This window comes from Larimichthys crocea, chromosome III (assembly GCF_000972845.2).
Source record: "Larimichthys crocea isolate SSNF chromosome III, L_crocea_2.0, whole genome shotgun sequence".
NCBI lineage: Eukaryota > Metazoa > Chordata > Actinopteri > Sciaenidae > Larimichthys > Larimichthys crocea.
The window spans coordinates 50,464,697-50,483,742 of NC_040013.1; the positions used below are offsets into that span (position 1 = coordinate 50,464,697).

General features: G+C 41.8%; 1 protein-coding gene across 3 annotated transcripts in view; it reads left to right on the forward strand.

Annotated features, from left to right (window-relative positions):
- Positions 1-18,748, forward strand: part of nr6a1a (nuclear receptor subfamily 6, group A, member 1a) — a 75,445-nt gene extending 56,697 nt beyond the window's left edge. For all 3 annotated transcript variants that reach the window (XM_027277839.1, XM_027277840.1, XM_010747180.3), the window contains 8 exons: positions 6,325-6,555; positions 7,832-7,887; positions 8,832-8,992; positions 9,793-10,023; positions 10,746-11,000; positions 12,595-12,716; positions 12,811-12,963; positions 13,777-18,748. In XM_027277839.1, coding sequence (XP_027133640.1) covers positions 6,325-6,555; positions 7,832-7,887; positions 8,832-8,992; positions 9,793-10,023; positions 10,746-11,000; positions 12,595-12,716; positions 12,811-12,963; positions 13,777-13,907 — 1,340 coding nt within the window. In that variant the 3' untranslated portion in view covers positions 13,908-18,748. The remainder of the gene's footprint in view (positions 1-6,324; positions 6,556-7,831; positions 7,888-8,831; positions 8,993-9,792; positions 10,024-10,745; positions 11,001-12,594; positions 12,717-12,810; positions 12,964-13,776) is intronic.
- Positions 18,749-19,046: the final 298 nt, after the last annotated feature.

A 19,046-nucleotide genomic window follows, 5' to 3' on the forward strand; every position in this document is an offset into this window, starting at 1 on the left:
TTACAGTGAGCATAAAAAACTGTTCAGTAAAAAATCTGACATTGAATCACATTCATTGTCTCTTCGTGTTCATTAAACATTTGAGAACTGTGACTCCTTTTAAATGGAAAAACAGGTTTATGGTACTGGTTGTGAAGATTGTATTGACATCAGTATCATACATTTTCAAGAGATACCAGCACTATTAATCATATGGAGTGAAAAAGAGTAGTACAAGGGCACATCAGCCTGAATGTGTGAGTTCTTTTCACTGAAGTTTTCAACATGCGCACCTTAAAACTTATTCAGAATAAAAGAAAACATTTAAATGATCCTTCCAGATGCAAACAAAGCTGCGACAGTGAGCCAGACTCCTACAGTCGAGGCCTGTCCCCACATTATTTAACAAAGTATCATCACACGTGGCTCACATTAGCATAACATTAATATGTAGCCTATCTTTGTGTGGTATTACTCAATGCTAATGATTTAGCCTTTAAGCCTGGGTGTATATTATCAGGACAGCAATGTCAACAGGTCACCATTATCTCATGGATGAGCCCAATCTGCAACTGCATGCACGTAACTTTAAAGATTAGCATCACAGTGTGGGCTGCCAGGAATGCTGAGACATAGAGGGTCTTGAGATGCCTTTAACCTCTGTGAATGTGTTAGATGTGTGGCCGTGTACATACCAGTCATAGTCTTTGGGTGAGTGGGGGGATGCTCCCCTTTATCCCCCAGGTAGGAGAGATAAGTTTCAGAGGAGAAGAAGAGATATGAGGAGAAGAAGGGAAGAAGAAAGGCTGAGACACAAGGAGTAAGGGAAGGAGGAAGGGAGGGAGGGTGCCAGTAGTGGAAAAGTACAGAAGATTCCTCCAACCCCCGCTCCCTGTCTCAGCTGGGCACGATTGTGATGGAAAGCCCGAGACAAAACCTAAAGAGAAAACCCCTTTAGCAGCAGGCCTTGTTGCTCTGTTAGCCACTTAAAAGGCTGCTTTACACCACACATCAGCCTTTGTGTGTGCAGGGTGTGGACAATAGGGAGATTTGGCCACGATACATCTCTGTTCTCAGCATGATGCAGCTCACAGAGAGTCACAGAGACGGTGAAACCTGGACACTGATTAAACTGGCACCTTCTAGCAGCATTCTGTGTTTCTTAGTTTTCTTGTTTCTTTTTCGGGGGATAGCACAAAAAAAACAGGCTGCTATTAAACATTTAAGAGCTTTAGCTGTGTTTAAGATGAAAAGATCTTAACGTTCCACATGACAAGTGACATGCATGTCACTCAATCAGTTGGCTTACAGTGAACATTTGCTGGGACACTTTGGGAGCAGTGGGAAAACAAGAGTGCTGTTTGTCTTTGCCATTGATGGGGAGGGGGCTTAAAATGCTTGACTTGCATTTCCTGGTTTGCGTTAAAGTTTGGAATGAAACCCAGGCTGACCCCTGGGAAACAATGCAGCCTTTAATGGGCCTTGGGGGGGTGAGACTGTGTGTGTGTGTGTGTGTGTGTGTGTGTGTATGGAGGGGTGACACAGAGCATCGGGGGTTCCTGCACCCAACCTAGAGAGAAACAGAGGGTGGAGTTCAAGATGAAGCAGTGCTTTTATAACTCTTTATTGTCACCTCGGGGTTCATCGTCATGTCTCCTTTTATAACCATGCAATCAGTGATTTACCAACTCTTTGAACAAAAACAGCGCATAAATGAGAAATATTGCACCGAAAGCGCATTCAAAATTCTTACTTAATAGTGGAAATATTTTTCCAAGTTGACATATCTTTAATCTTAACATCTAATCAACCATACATTCATACCACCATCACTGTAGGCAAATAAAATAAGAAAAACAGTAGCAGCAAAGGCTAAAATATTCTGACTTGAGTCCCATAAAGCTGAAAAAAAAACAATGGATACTACATTTCCCACAATGCACCGAATAGCATATTTTATTAGACCCTCTCTCACGAGTAATGGCCCATGTTTCTCATTTCTTCTAGTGGAGTGAATGAAGAAAATCTCACAGACGGGTATCTCCACTATGGATAAGACAAAATGTGCTTTGTGTGAACTGACCCTTTAAATAATGTACACGATCTCAATGTTGGCTTTACTTACAATGTTACAATGTTACCTGATGGAAATGTTGCCACACTGCCACAGACCCTGGGTCAAACGTGTTGCAGATGGAACCTTTTTTTTACGAAGTGATGTAAATGTCATGAATATTTAACTGTCATCTACAGGCGGGAGGAGGAGGAGTCATAGGACGTGACAATCTGAGATCAAGTGTGTGAAGGTGTGAATCAGCCAGTTTATATGGTGGCCATGCACTTGAAAGACAGGGTGACAGATTTTGCAAATAAGCCCGAGTGAAGGCAACTAATAGCCATTGTGTTTTACCTCGCTGAAGGAAGTCAGGCGTTTCACATAGGGTGGTCAGTGAAATATATGGTTTTAATGTGTTCTCTGAAAGAGCACATGGGCTGACAAATGGCCGGCTTTTGAGGTGACTTGTGTTTTATGATGCCTGGGTCCATCATGTGGTCCACTTACAGTAACATCATGGCTAAGTGTATTAATCACAATAGATTAAAATAAGTTTTCCGCTGTTTTTTGTTTGTTTGTTTTTGCTGTGTGAGGAGGATGGTGAGAGCTTTACCCGCTCTTTCTGCTCAGGCTTCATGAAGGGGTTGTTCTGCTTTATTCCCCAAACTCAACAGCTGGATCTCTACTGAACTGTCCCTCAACTCACACTTGAGAATACATTCTGTGTCTCTCAGCCTGGTCCTCATTCATTCAGTAGGAAGACCTAACACAAGAAACACAACTTATTAATGTGTGCCAGTATACATTAAATTGACCCCTGTTTACACGAGCACTGTGTAGAACCTTCACACACTGCAAGAACGAAGAGTTACATGAGTACTATATCTTTAGTTAGACTCGGTAACTTGCAGTCTGGCCTTTATGTAAACACAGGGATACATACATAGATATGATTCTTTGAATACAGGCAGTCTATAGTAATGTATTGTACAATTACATTTTCAAATTTAGGGATGTATAATGTTTGTGGGACATTTGTGAATACCTAAGAGCAGGTCCACACACTACCTTTGGCCTTCAGGAAGTGAATTATTTTGTTTTAAGGTGCTGCATTATTTATAGATCAAAAACAAGATCAGTTGATTAATCACTTAATCAGTCATTATCCTGATTATATTATCACCAACGGTCTATCTGTTTAAATGTGAGGATGTCCTGCTTAGGGCTTGACGAAACCTGATTAGTCATGAAAATAATCTGCAGATAAATTAATAAGTAAAACCATTATTAGTTATAGCCCTAATTAGATAGGCTGTATTCTCACTTTCTCATGACTGATTACTGTTAATCATCTCTGTAAAGTGTGTGCTCCTTTCTCTGACTGGCAGAGCTTCCACTCAGAGTCCTCTTAACCTCTGTGCTGTAAAGAGTTAATCACCAAAATGGTTAAATTCTAATCCCAGGATGGCTTCACCGTGTGATGCCCTATTGTCTCTGTACAGTATGGCTGCCCCTGCAGTCTTCAGCAGGCAGCAAATTTAAACCTCATGCCATTTAAATGGTAATCTTTCTCCAGGCTTTAGAAGTCCTCTATTCACCATTCATTATCTGGAAGAGGCTTTATGCCATGTGCACCCCCCTCCTCTCCTCCTTCTAATTACCTTTATTACATGAACCCTGCAGCCCACTATGAAAGCCCCCTCTCTCTGGGAGGCTTAGCTCTTAGCCCAGTCACATGCCTCTGATGAGCTGGCCCTTTAAATTATATACACACACAAAAAACTTAATCCTGCTCATTTGAATATTAAAGATGATGTCACTTTGGTCTGTTTATTGTCAAAACATTGCACCTTTTAATCAGCGATGGGTGGCTGGGTCAAGCACTGACACAATATCAGGTTTCTTCATGTCCCATGAGGTTAACAGGGTAACAACATCAAGCAGATGTTAAGTTAATTATATGAATTTAAGATGCACTCAAACATATAGTACCTTTTAAAGCTTTCATTTGTTTCCAATAAAACTGCTTTAGGTAGCTTTGTATGAAATAATACTGTAGTATCATATTTATTTTCATTAACAGGGACAGTGCACATTAACAAAACATTACTGTAAATGTGAGTCATCTGTAGTCCCTGGAAACATGTTACAAATTGTCTCTAAAAAATAAGATAATGATATTGAAGTACAAAGTTCATAATAATTAATATTAGTAGTATTTAACTTTATTTGGAGCAGAAATGTGTGACAGTACCATTCCTATAGTATTGCATCAGCATTTAAACATATGCAGTAATCTTCCCTCAAAGATCCAGCAGGAGCTCAATTCCCAACGTTCAGTCACCGCCTTGTCTTACACACTGAGCCATGCAGGAAACCGGCTTGTCTGCCTCCATTATTGGCTTTCCAAACCACAGAATCCCATAGGAGGCTAAAGGTCCCACCTGTGTACAGTGCAGGTTGTTGCATTACACAAGAGTCTTACATTAATCAGATGTCCAGGTTAATCTCCGGGCTCAGCAGGCAGCATTAACCCGCTGGACAGCAGATTCAGACCTTTATGTCTACTTCATGCTCTTTAAGGAAGCGCACATGCTGTTGTCCACATACTTTGTGTTTATCACGACCACGGACATCATCTGAAACACCATCTGCTGCTGCTGCAACCGAACCTTTGAAAAGAACCGTTGAAGGCAGAACAGTGCTTCGAAAGCTTTTTGCGTTTTAACCCCTTAATGCTGATTTGTCAGTAGATATATCTACTTGGTGTGACCAAGTTTTTTTTTTTGTTGTCAAGTTGTCTTCTTCAGCCTCAAGTGACTTCACACTAGGCTTTACTCGTTTTTCTTCCACATATGCAGTGCTACCAACACCTGGAAACGCACTTGGATATCTAACATCAGTGGAGGCCACATTCCTGCTGCAGCCGAGCTCTGCTATTCTCTGTAACCATGGAGTCCAACCCATCTGCTCTCTGCGGCTGTTAGCGGGGGTGGGGTGGAGGGCTTCTTGGTTTGTGTGTGTGTGTGACAAAGCTTAACTCTGTGGACAGCATAGAATGTGCTTCGACTTAATTCTTCTTCAGTGAGTTTGATGATGTGCATTCTGTAGCCTGGAGGTAGATGTGGGATTAAGAGATGATTCTCTCCCAGATTGCTGTCTTTCCAGTTTTAGAGCTCCTTCATGAGTAAAGTAGCTTCACAAGGATGGTCCTCAGTAGGATCCAACTCTCTTTGATGCCACCTTGGTCCCCTCCCCACCTTGTCACATGCATATGTTCTATCATACACTCCAAATCATTTTAAATCAGTGTGTAAGACTTGGACCCATTTCTTTTTATGCTGTCTCAAAGTTTTCTTCGGTCATGGTCAGCAAGATGTCAGCCAGTCTCAACATCACGTCATTTATAATGTTCTACTGCTATTTTTAATGTACTTTGTTTAAGACATCCTGTTCCACACGACTTCCTTGCTGTGAGCCCCCGCTTCCTCCTACCCTGAGCCCCTAAATATCCCCCTCACACGTGTTCCAAATGACCTCCCTAACCTATTTCTGTCTTCAGTTTTTCACAATTTGGAGTAATCAGCAAAAAGCATGTGCTCATTTTAGGAGACATGGTGAAGGTTAATGATTGAGAGAGCGCTAGTGTAAAACATCCAGGCATAGACAGCCCGGGCTGGACGGGTTCTGGTGGATTTCAAAGCATTTTAAAAAATAGCCACCAATTGAAAGAGCAAGTTACAAGATGACACATCTTACAGGACACTATGGGCTCTGAATGGATAGATCCAAGTTTAAATACCCTGAACTGCATGTCACAAATCAATGGATGGAGCAATTTTTAACATTTTCGACAGGGTAACAGGTCTCATAGGTCTTCTAGAAAGAGGCCTCTTCATGCGATACCCCTGTTTGTTAAAAGAAGAGAAAGGAGAGACTGTAAACAAATCAGTCGTGTCGTTTTAGCTTGCTGCCTCCTCTCATCAGAGCTGCTGAATAAAACATACACGAGTCTTCTCCGCTCCTCGTCCTGATGCCTGTTACACCTCCACTTTCACATAATGAGAGTTAGAGCTTAAGAATCCTTTGGATTAGCCAGCGCCTGGCTAGTGCTTAAGCCCGAGCCGCCCCCATGATCTCAATTAAAAACTTGTGCCTTCAGCGAGGTTTTTGCACCCACCATTGCTATTTTTTATTTATTTTTTCACAGAGTAGATGAATTAGTGTAAAGAACTGGGTGGAAAACTGTTATAAACTTTCTCTTCTTTATCCTTTCCTTCTTTCTGCAGATGATCCAGCTGACCAGCGTACTTGCCTTATCTGTGGAGATCGTGCCACAGGCCTGCACTATGGCATCATCTCCTGTGAGGGCTGCAAGGGCTTCTTCAAGCGCAGCATCTGCAACAAGCGCGTGTACCGCTGCAGTCGCGACAAGAACTGCGAGATGTCGCGCAAGCAGCGCAACCGCTGCCAGTACTGCCGCCTGCTCAAGTGTCTGCAGATGGGGATGAACCGCAAAGGTAAAGTGCGGCCACATCACAGACACCTCACATTGGATTTGATAATGAGCTTTGCATTTTCATGTACAATAAACATGAAATATATTTTTAATTAATTAATTAATACAAAAAAAGAAATCTAAGTCATATAAAGTGCCATATAAAACAATAAAAATCCTATAATATGCAGTTCACCCTTAGCAGCAGATTATCTGTGTGGTATCTGTGGGCATACAGCTCAACAGTCATTCAGGTGATAGGTGCTCTTTTTTACTGTTTTCTACAAACCACTGTTCGCTTCTTTTTCTTATAAAATCCAGACACATTCTTTGGACAGGAGTGTCACCGCCTCCACAGTGAGGTTTGTCACTGGGATTAAATCAGGCTTTGTCCAATCAGTCTCACCCTACTTTCATCTGATATAACTAATTCACAGTTATATTTGAATTTAAAATATTTTTTAAAAAGCACAATATGATAACAAATAACAAATATCTACTTTTTGTAAAAGCATGACTGTGCGCAATACCAGCTTTTATAATGAACTATATTTTAGTTGCATTAAGATCTTGACTCTACCAGTTAGCAGAGCATGTTTTAAAAAAAATATTACAAAGTCATTTCCATCATTCTGTTCAGTAGAGCCTGTAAAACAAATAAAATCAGTTTACTTGTGAAAACATCAAACATGTCAGGGGGGATTCATCTGCTGCCACCTCTGCCCAAACTCTGGATTATCTTTCCTGATGGATCAGTCCTGTTGAGTTAGGGGCAACCATCTCAAAATGTGTAAAACAGGCTTCAGCCTACTCTCAAAGCCCAGATGAAGGATGAACATCAGTTCTACCAATTAAACACTGCGCTCACTTTTCCTCTTGAAGTCTTAGTGACATGCATACAGCTCAGTCATGAATAAGCAGGCCCGGGCTGCAGCTGGTCCTCATGTAGGCTGTTAGCATACGCTACCCCCTAGTGGATAACAACTGTAAGTGACTGTTCAGAGCTCTGCCTCATTTTACAGTGTGTGATTTATTCTCTGAATACTTTGACTAAAACAAACTTGTCTTGACATGTGAAATAGATTTACTTAACAAACTGTTCCTACACAACAGAAAGAAAAGATAGTGTCTGTCAGCCAATACAAACAGGAGAAGTTATGTTAGAGAGAAATAAACGACGAAAGCACTGTGTGATTTGCTTCAGCCACTAGGTAGAGCTATGATACTAATCATGGATCATGTTGTGTTAAAGGACCTTATGTGGAATTATTTTTCTGTTGTTTCTTTTTGTCACGTAGCAATCAGGGAAGACGGCATGCCGGGGGGGAGGAACAAAAGCATCGGACCTGTTCAGGTAAATCACCGACTTCATGCAACAATCACCACAAATGTGTTTTTTTGTTTTTATTGTGGCATTCACTGACCCCCCCCTCCCAGCTCAGAGTCACTCTATACATGTTATTCTGACACAGTCCCAGGAGTTAACTCCTCGCACGGCGAATGCATTCAGAGCACAAACCAATCACTTAAATAACAGTGAGCTGGAGTGCTGCAATGCTAATAATTTGGGTGTAGGAATACTCATGAAGCATGTAATGAGAGTGAGCCCTGACCTTGTTGTATCATCAGTATAATCGTGTAGCTGATGATGATTCTCTATTCAGCCCTGGCTTCAATATTAACACTGGGGAGAGAACAAATGGTTAGGAAAATTTGTGACATGAGGCTAAGTACCACTGAGCTACTATTCAGGAGAGGGATGTGGTCAATTCATTGCAACTCAATTCAGCGCGATGAAAAAAGGAAAACACACACACACACACAAACGCCCGCTTCCATTAAAAGACAGCTTTATTTCGAAGCCGTAATGAAAGAAGGACCTCTCTGTCATTAAAATGGAATGAATTGCTGTTTCAGTGTATGTGCTGAATTGATAGAAATGAAAGTGAATTGACCCGAGCCACAGATACAAGACACTATATTTTCTGGCATGCTAATGCCTTTCAAAATACCTTTTGTCTGTGTTTTCTCCCTGTATGGACCTGCAAGGATTCTATTATTTTAGGTGTGTGTGTGTGTGTGTGCGTGTGCGTGTGTGTGTGTGTACACATACCTGTTTGCCTCCTTTCTTTCTTTCTCTAGCTCTCTGTTTCATTATGTGTTTGTGTCCTTGCTCCTCAACATTTTAGTGAAAAGCAGCGCGGTGCTAGTCAGTGCTAATCAATTGAACTGAGACACAGTGCTTTTGGTCACATGAGGATGTGCTGTAAGCTCAAACCCTCTTTGTGTGTGTTTTAGATCACAGAGGAAGAGATAGAGCGGATCATGTCGGGTCAGGAGTTCAAGGAGGACGCCCCGGAGCACACCTGGGGCAACAACGGCGACAGCGACCACAGCTCGCCCAGCAACGGAGCCTCAGAGGGCAACCAGCCATCACCCGCCTCCACTCTGTCATCCAAGTGAGTTGTTCATCTCAGCTACTCCACCACACAGCGCCATGGTGGGGCGCACCATTGAGATAATGAGCTGGCCCTGACAGTCTAACACCTCGTTCCCATCTCACCCAGACTTTAGTTAAGGTATTCATCAGCTGAAGAATGCCTGAATATGCAGCTCCTCAGGCTTGGTGATGATAGCAAACACAAAGAACTCTCTGCACTATCTGCTGTTCTTGCTATGGAGACGAGCACATTGTCTATCTACGCTCACCAAGGACAAATATTGTCTAGGTACACGCAAGGCGGTATTTATTTTAGTCTCATTTTGTATAAACATTAGGTTTATCTCCACAGCCACACAGCCAGATAGCAATTCCGATGAATACTTGTTTTTATCAAATTAAATCTAAGCAGAAATGAACAACAATAGCAGAATGTGTGTGTTCAGGTACAAAATGAACTGCAAAGTTTTGTCTCCAAGTTTCTAAAAGAAGACAAAAGGAGAATGGCGCTCCACCGCGTCTCTCTAAAATGGAGGTAAAAGGTGATTTGTAGGAAAACTCTTTAGTGCAGCAGAGATCTAGTAGGTCTGTGACGTGTTTATCTTAGCTTAGCACAAACACTGGAAGCAGAGGGAAACTACTAGCCTCACTCTAAACCGTGCACACAGATCTGAAATGTATCAATCTTTTTATCTGACTCTGGGTGAGATGGTAAACAAGTGTATTTCCAAAAGTATCAGATTTGCTTCTATGCAGTGGTGGAAGAAGTACTGAGAGAGTGTGTACTGTGTGTAACCTTTGACCTTTATGTGCTTCCAGTCGCTCTGTGGAAATGAACGGCTACACGGCAGCCCTCAGGGACCAGTACATAAACACCTCCATGTCCACACACTACCAGCTCCTACCTCACCTGTTCAGCTATGCTGCCCAGTCTGGCCTGCTGGCCCCCCAGCCCCGCAGCCTCTACCCACAGTCCCACCCACTGGTGCTGCAGTTGGTGGCTGCTGAAGACCTGGCCCCCCTAGCAACCCCTATGCTCATAGAAGACGGGTGAGTCAATGTATACATAAGATACAGGGTACATTCTGCAGATTTGAAGCAGACTGGTTAGTGATTCAAAGATCCTTCCAGTGGATTTTAGCCCATTAAATACAAACTGCTGGCACAGACTTGAAAAAACTTCAGGTTCAATACTGCATTGTTCACATCATCTGGCTGTTTGAGAGATTCTTTTAAATCAAAATAGTCTCTTTATTTCATTTACAAAAAAGGCTTCAAACCACTCTGTATTGTATTTCTTCAAGTGTTTTTAATAAATGATGGCCAAAGGACTGGGTATTTTGTCTCCATCAGTGACTCAGCCAACAGAGAATTTAAAAGAAAATGCTGAAGGCTAAGCAGACAGCGTTCCATGTAAAACATTGGAAAGTGTCAAAAATTTTATCTCTACACGTGTATGATATGCAGTCGTGACGGGACAAGAAAGCAGACAGGGCAGGAAACAGAAGTCACCTAGGAGAAGTCTTAACAAGTTCAAAGATCAATACCCGAACCTAAAAAAGACCACCAAAGTCGACCTGTCTTTTATTTGAAAGCTGGGGCAGACATCCATGCAGAACCGAAACCTGCCAAAAGACACAGACCCAATCGGACTGATTTCACAGCTAATGGCTACTAACTTGTTAACTAACCATGGTAAATTTACAAGCTGCTAAAATAAAAATCACCTCCATTCCATACCCTAATCCTTATTGTCTTATCGTGTGACCCAGGTACAAAGTGACACAGGTAGAGCTGTTTGCCCTGCTGTGTCGCCTGGCAGACGAGCTGCTCTTCCGCCAGATCTCCTGGATCAAGAAGCTGCCGTTCTTCTGCGAGCTCTCCATAGAGGACTACACCTGTCTGCTCAGCTCCACCTGGCAGGAGCTCATCTTGCTCTCCTGCCTCACCATCTACAGTGCCCAGATATTCGGAGACCTGGCCAACGTCACCGCCAAGTACACGCCGTCTGACGATGAGTTGCAGGGGTGAGTGGCAAGGACTTGGAGAGGGGAGAGGGGTCAATTGCTCAAATTTCATTGCAATTTAGGGGTTACTGTGACTTTACAACTGTTCATGCAAGAAAGAGTCTAGCAGCTGTATTCACTTTGCACCAAGACATAACCACACTAGACATAGAGTTGGTTTGTAACCGTCAAACAACAGGTACAGGGTAAATGTGGGTACAGTTGCACTAGGGGGAATCATTATGCGTAATATAAAAAGAACAGTTGATACTTTGAATCATCACTGTGTATTTAACTGTGTAGTCCCCCTCAACTCTATCAAGTGTTTTATCGTCTTTCTGCCCTGAACTGTACTGTTTTGGTTCACTCTCCTCAGCTGATTTTAGTGAAGAAGCTCCGATAAAACCACTGAACACTTCGTGCTCTGCATCAAACAGCGGAGAGAGAAAGTTAGCGGCTGTCTGACGAACATGCTGGAGCATTTGGCTAAATAGTGTCTCAAAAGTTAGAGGTGGAGTCCAAAACAGAGCTAAAAGGATGGTGAATGTTAGACTAAACTCTACACCACCACCAAATCTGAGTTTGAAAATGTAGTTCTTTAAACCAAATGTTTGCTAGCTCATTAACATAACATGACTGCAGGTCATTTGCACAGCACTGAGGTACCTCAATGCTAGCTTGTTATGTACACATCAGCAGAATGATGGAGGAAATTACCCTTACTCATATGTGTTGATAATATCTTTTCTGCAGTGAATCATGCTGCCTCCTACTTATTTTTTATGGAGGCTATCACACCATTAACATATAAACCATATTAAACGTAAGTTTCTGTCTCTGGGAGTCATGCCAATTCCATATTTCACTCAGAGGAAAGGTCAGTATCAGGAATTAAATCTTCCCCACTGCAACAACAGTCCTGTACAAAGGCCAGACATTCCACTCTGTGAGCTCAGTATCTCCAAGCGGGTTTGATATTTTTCCCTATGACAGTATTGTTGTTGGACGAGGGCCAGTGAAGTGGTCCGTGAACAGGAGGGCTCAGGACAGAGCTGAGGCTAGCACCGTCTGGCATGTGAAATACCTGCATGTCCCTCGCTAGGTAGAAAGTGGTGCGTGGGGGCGTCTGGCTCAGTGTAAATCAGACTAGAATTATCTGACCTCATGACACACATTCTCCAAATGTACAGTGCTGTTCTGAAGCTGTGGTCAATTTGCCTCAAGTTAAATACATATCTGATTTACAGCGGCAGCACTAAAGTGTCTGAGACAGACAGGAGCCATGAAAGCCAGAAGTACAACAAATTAAAGTGTGTGATGAGTGCAATTAAACTCTGTGAGTCTTCCTTTGAAAAAGCTGTGGGATTGGCAAGACGTTCTTTAAGCACTTTGAGTAGATCTGACGTATTCCCTCCCTAATTTCTGCCTTGTTCATTGAAGCGTAGAAGCTTAAGATAATGGGGCTACAGGGATTTTATATTTTTTGAAGTGTTTTTTCACCACAGGAGATTTAATGGGAACATGTAGACATCTAAAACTCTTTGTTTGTAGAGTATAGCTTTAAAAGGTAACACAGCAATTGACTTGACACTAAAGCTCGTGTTTGATTCCTCAGCTTCAGCGAGGACGGCATGGAGGTGATGGAGAGGTTGATATATCTGTTCCGCAAGTTTCACCAATTGAAGATCAGTAACGAGGAGTACGCCTGCATGAAAGCCATCAACTTCCTAAACCAAGGTAACATCTCAAGCTCTGCTATTACAGAGCCGAAGCCTTTCCTGGCCCTTACTGTATTCCCCACATGACTCCCTTTTCATTTGTATCCCTTCAGATATCAGAGGACTGTCCAACATCTCCCAGCTCGAGCAGCTGAACAAGCGCTACTGGTATGTGTGTCAGGACTACACTGAATACAAATATCCACACCAGCCCAAACGCTTCCCTGAGATCATGATGTGTCTCCCGGAGATCCGCTGCATTGCAGGTAAGGCCTTGAAATACTGTGTAGTGCAACGGCCAATACATTTCTTGTTTTAGATGCTGGAGACTCAGAGCTGTTTTTGTGTTTCATACAATACTAATGCAGATGATATGGTTCCATCAGCCAGCCAATGACTGATGAACAAAATTGCCTGTAAAATTTCCTACTGTGCCATGTGCCCATGATTTGAGTCAGCCACAAATTCTCTAAATTCTCATATAATGATTTTTATTCACCGTACCTGCATAGAGGCGCAATTTATTTCATCGTTTGTTTTGTTTTGTTAACACACTTTAGGAGAAAGCCTCCTTGCTCCCACCTTAAATGCAAACGGCAAACCTTCACAATGCTTCGCTGTTATCTCGATAAATTCAGCGTAACATTTTCAGCAGCACCGATTCCATTAGTACAACTTTAAAGCCGTGTCACACTCACCACTTTGCCGCTCTGAGTTTACCTCTTTCAAGGACAGTTCCCACTCACTAATACATTTCAATTCCTCCACTTTGCCCCTTTTTTTGTTTCATGTTAAGTTACTGTCTATGAAAGTTGACACTCCCTGCACTGACATTTCATATTGAAAACCTTCCAACAGCTCAAAGGGCATCTTCCCCCTCCGCTCTGGTTGGCCTTCAATTCAAAATGTCTAACTGTTGAGTAGAAACAATTGAAACTAATTAGTGAATGAAAATCTGAAAGCAGCAGGGTGCTAAATGTGATATGACTCACAGTATTAATATTGATGGAATTTGCATAATAGAAAATAGCCATTGTGTTAGTGAATGTTATTAAAAATATTCATGTGTTTGTTTGCAGGGAAGCTGGTGAATGTCCCTCTGGAGCAGCTCCCCCTCTTGTTCAAAGCAGTCTTGCACTCCTGCAAATCCAGCCTGACCAGCTACAGGACTGGCCCGTCGCCCTGCGTGACCACCTCCTCCGGAAACTAGACCCACCCCCACCCCCACTCCCGACCCCATGAGTCGAGGGACTGGTCTCCCCTCTTGTGAATGTGACAAGCAGCTAGTTTGTTTTTTGTAACTTTTTTCTTTATATATTTATTACACGACAGAGCTGAATGTATGCTGATTTACACTGTGCACATGCTTCTGTACAAAACAAATGCTCGTAGATGCATTGGTCTTTGGAGTTTACAAGTGTGTATCCAGTTTGCTCAATGTGTCAGTGTTGCTATTGTTAGAGCTAGACTTAAAAAGAGTTTATTTTATTCAGACGGGGGCGGACAGACACATGACGAGTGTTTTGAGACTACCTCAGGAAGATGTTGTTGCTATGTTCAGGTACCTTTTCTTGCTGTTAAATGAAGAGTTGCCCAGTCTAAAACCAAATCCCTGTGGATGCTTTGGCACCTCAATCAGAGACTGAATGTTCAAAGGAGCTGCATAAATCAAAGATTGAAAAACAGTGTTTTATTATGCTGAAAATGCAAAATTAGCAAAACTGAGCTACTTAACTGCATGGACTCTCAGACATCCTGCGTATGGGAGGCGGTCTTGTCAATTTAACATTCCATGAGTTAAGGTGACAGTTGTTGGATCTTTGGGATCTTCATTGAAAAAGGAGCATACGGGTATTTTTTACAATCATAGACTGGGGATGTAAGGATTTATTGCAGGGGAAGGGGGGGATAGCTAGGTTTGGTGTTTTTAGTTTTATTGTTTTTCTTTTTTGACCAAAGTGTTATGCAATGCTTTTTTCAAACACCCACTGATGGGTAGGAAGCTGATAGCTCCACAAAAAAAAGAAGAAAGGAAAAAAAAGATTTCTTATCAATGAAGGATCAGGATAAGAAATGAATCAGTCTGTGTCAGAGGGGAGAACCCTCTGCTGGACAGACGAGTAATGTTGCCGGATTTCATTCTAAATGCTGCTAAACGTGTGTACAGTCTTGTGCGCACATGTATGCACAGAGGAGACGTGATCCCCAGTTTTTGTTTTTTCCCCTCTGCTTCTTGTCAGATGACTCGCTTTTTTTCTTTTGGGCTCTGCTGCCTTTAGTGCCAGGAATTTGATGCATTGTAGCTTGCGCTCAACACACTATCACCTAAATGTAAGGGTCCATGGTACAGGCGGTGTTTGGTTAAAGGGACAGTCTGTGAAATTGTGCTTTATACAGAACCGATCAGTGATCCGGTGTAGGGCGCGAACTTCTGTTAGCATATCCAGTTTTGAACCATTCCGATCCGTTCAAAAATTCCATTGGCCAGTTCAGTTTTAGAGAAACTTAGACTGTTTTCAGGTCCTGTCAGGTCCAATCAGAATTTTGCACAGACCCAGGATCAGTAGCAGTTTAAGCCGGACCTGAGCCACCTCCGAGGGTCACTAGAAAGTGTGGACCTAATACTTGGTTGAGGTATGGTCCTCAGAGTTTTACTGGGTAAGGTTGGCCTGACATTTCTTAGATGAACTGGCTTATGCACATTTTGCAGATTGTCACTTAAACCCGGCAAAGCGGTGGATTCAGTGTGATTGATCCGGTCCATGTCTCAATGAGTTTAGGCCAGGTTTAGAGAATTTAGGTGACTTACCTCCGGCTTGCATACACTCTTTGACAGATATGCACATTGTTTAAAAAAAGCCATAGGAAATGGTCTTTATTTTTGAAGTATGAGATGATCATTTCAAACCGCTTGAAGTGTCTTCTTAGATTCCTCAAGTTTTTAGCCGTTTCATGATGTACGAACAATTTGAAATGCAGACAAAATGCAGTCCTCGCAACGACTCTCTTTTTTGCACACGACGGTGAGGTTCAGAGACCTTGACCCTCGACCTCGGCCACTGCCCACCCAGTGTGTTCCTCTCTCTCAGGTCCCTGCTGGCCTGGATCTAAACAGGGTAAAGTGAGTGTTATGTATTGCATTCAGGAGTTCCTCAGTGACCACGCTGATGTACTTGTATTATTAGTAGACGTAGGTTCCAGGACATTGTAGGTCCTCTGTAGAAAAGTGTTTTTCTTTTCCACTTTATTTCACTCAAGGTCCCCTCCCTCCATCCTCCAACCCCCCTTCATTCAGTGAATGTGGTTGTAGTTTGAAGGGGAGGCATGCATGAAGGATTCTTTTCTCTTGGCATTGGTGATGGATGGAGCAAGAGGCATCATCAGAATGCCATCCACCTCTGTGTGTGCAGCCTTAACACCACCAGACCAATGCAGTGTTCCTCTTTCAAATGTTCCAGTTAGCCTCTTTTCATCTTTTGATTTTTATACATTTTCATGTACCTTTGTAGTTATTGTGAATGTTTTGGGTTTTTGTTGTTTTTCACGTATTCATTGTCTCTGTTTTTTTTTTTTTTAAAGAGTGAAGACAACCCCTATCATTTTATATCATTTGAATTCTTTTTTTTCTGGGACATTATTTTTAACTCATTCCCTTGTCAACAGTGGTTATGAAAACAGAAGTATTACTCAGGCTATGTCAGCCACGTTTTATATGGACAATACTGACATCTTGAAGCCTTTTATGTATTATTTGAATCATTTTACAATGCAAATGTGACAGTGATGTTTTAAACTGTCAGAGCAGCTAAAGATGGGTGTGTGGAGAATATTTGTCTCTCTCCATTTCATAAATGTGCATCAGTCACATGACACAGGCTTCTGAGGCTAAAGGGTCATTTCACCTAAATGACAACATTTTCTCACTTACCTCTGTCAGTGTAATTTTAGTGAACTGACCCTTTAAACCACATAATCTCAGGGATATGTACTTTTATGAAACAGAAGTCTGAGTGATGTGATGTGTCTATAAAAGAATAACCCACCCCCCAAAAAAATCCATAACCACTGCTGAGAGTTAAATGTTAGTGTCAGAATGTAAGGGGCTTTTCTTTAGAGCTGCCATATTGCACTGATGTTTAACAATCCTGCCCATCTGTAATGTCAGTCTGGGGAAATGTAGAATACTTCTAACCGTAGAAGAAGTAGAAGAGTAAGGCTCCGGGTGGCCAACAACAAAGTCACTCCAGGAATGCTCTGAACATCAGACCTCTAAGATCTGACAGTGGAGAAGATCTGAAGAGGGATTTTTCTTTTAATGTAGCAGCAAATTCTGCTCGTCAACATAAAATAAAACCTCACCTTGGCTACCTTTGCTTTGACTTCCTAACCGTCATATTTGGATACAAGTATTCTTTTTATTTTCTATATTTGTATTTTTTTTTTTTTTTTTTTTTTTGCAGACAAGGGATATGTCATTTGCAATTTCTGTACTGAAACTACCTCTTTATTTGTCATCATGTTGCTTAATTTCAAATAGGTGATTTTTGTCTTATTTATTGGTTTCATTGCACCAATGTTCTGTTCTTATGTGTCTCTTGTTTCACTCAGTGACCTCAGATTTATAACAACTTTTCTTCTTCTTCTTTTTTTTTTTTTCTTTTATACATTAACTTGTTGCCTCATAATCGTCTCTACCTCAGACTCGCCTGCTGTCAGCAGCTTTTATTTTCTCTGACCTCCGACTGTAAAGTATTACACACCAAACACTCTCTTACTCTCTTTAATCTCTCGTTTCAGGGATCCTCTTCCTCCATTAAGTTTCTCTTTTTTTCCTTCCATGTTAAATTAGCGTCATCTTCCATTTCACTTCTGCCCTGTTATCGTGAATCCAATACCAAAGATGAAAGAATGTCAATGACAATGTCAGCATACTGATTAAGCATTCACGTGATGCGTTCTTGCTGCAGTTAACCAGTGCTTTATTTTCCTGTGTTGACCTTTACGGAATACGTCTTGTTATCTTGTGAATGGCTCTTTGCTGTGTACACTATACTCACCACGTCATGATATGCCAGTGTGTGTGTGTGTGTGTGTGTGCGTGCGTGTGTGTGTTTTTCCCCATTGTGCTCCATGATTGTTGTTCACCAGTAAGGCAGTTCAAGGTATCAAGGAGTGGTAACAATGGGACTGCGATCATATCTGTCTCTATCAATGCAGTCTATGACCGGTTATCAATCAGAAAATGTAATTGTGGTCTCATCTTTTCCTGTGTACATGCTTTAGCTCACTCGACCACAGACAGACTACTGCAGTGTTGTCACTGGGGTTGGACTAATATGACTGTTAAATAGAAGCTGCATGGCCTTACTTACCCTACAATAGGAGAAAAGAAAAAACAGGTCTGCCTTTAAACTTAATCATGGATCTGATTTGTATATTTAGTCCAGTCACAGAACTAACACTATGTATTACACAAAAGGTTGTAAAAAAAAATCCTTTAAAGCAAGTAAAGGCTAACTAGTACTATTGAACCACTATCGATCTCATGAAGGAGCCACTTACCTATCTCTGATAAAAGGTCAGTACAGGCAAACCAACATATGAGTCCAACCTCAACGCTGTTATAACTCTGGAAAGTTGAGATCTGGAGCATAGGTTCACAGTAAGAGCTTTAAATAAGTTGCAGCAACTAACATTTGGACTTAAACCTCCAGATCTCACCTTACCAAACCATGCCTCAGTTGTCCTTTCTGCTGAAGCAGACTCCCTTACCGCTGTTAGAACCCTGTTGTACAGGAACACAAGATGTGAAGAGTTTTGGGGAAGTAAGAGTCTAAAAATCTTGACATATCTCAGGGAAGAAATAGATTTACACACTGTCATCACCTGTGAACAGACAATTGAAACGCCTATATGTTTTTCTCTTCCACAATCTCTTGTCTGCTCTTGTTACTTTAACTACCTGTGAAGAATGTGATCCATTACGTGTTAAAAGCATGTTTAGAATGTGTTAGGACTTGAAACCAAATAAATGTGAACGTTATGCAAGTACACAGGCTGTCCTCCATTTTTCTGTCCATTTTTTGGCTTTTCTAAGAAGACCACAGAAACTGATGTAATGATCTATTCAGGGATACTGACTGATAACTAGGCAAAGTTCAGCAGTTCTAGTTTGAGTTTCTAAGTTCTAGCTAGTTTGAATAGAGACATGAGGAATAAGAACAATATAGCCCAAACTGTGGTAAGGAATTATTGACTAAGCTATGGCGAATGCGGTCTTTGTAGTCATTTTGTATAGTGTGCTGTTGTGTTCTGCACTTCAGAGCCACTGTAGTACTGCCCACACACC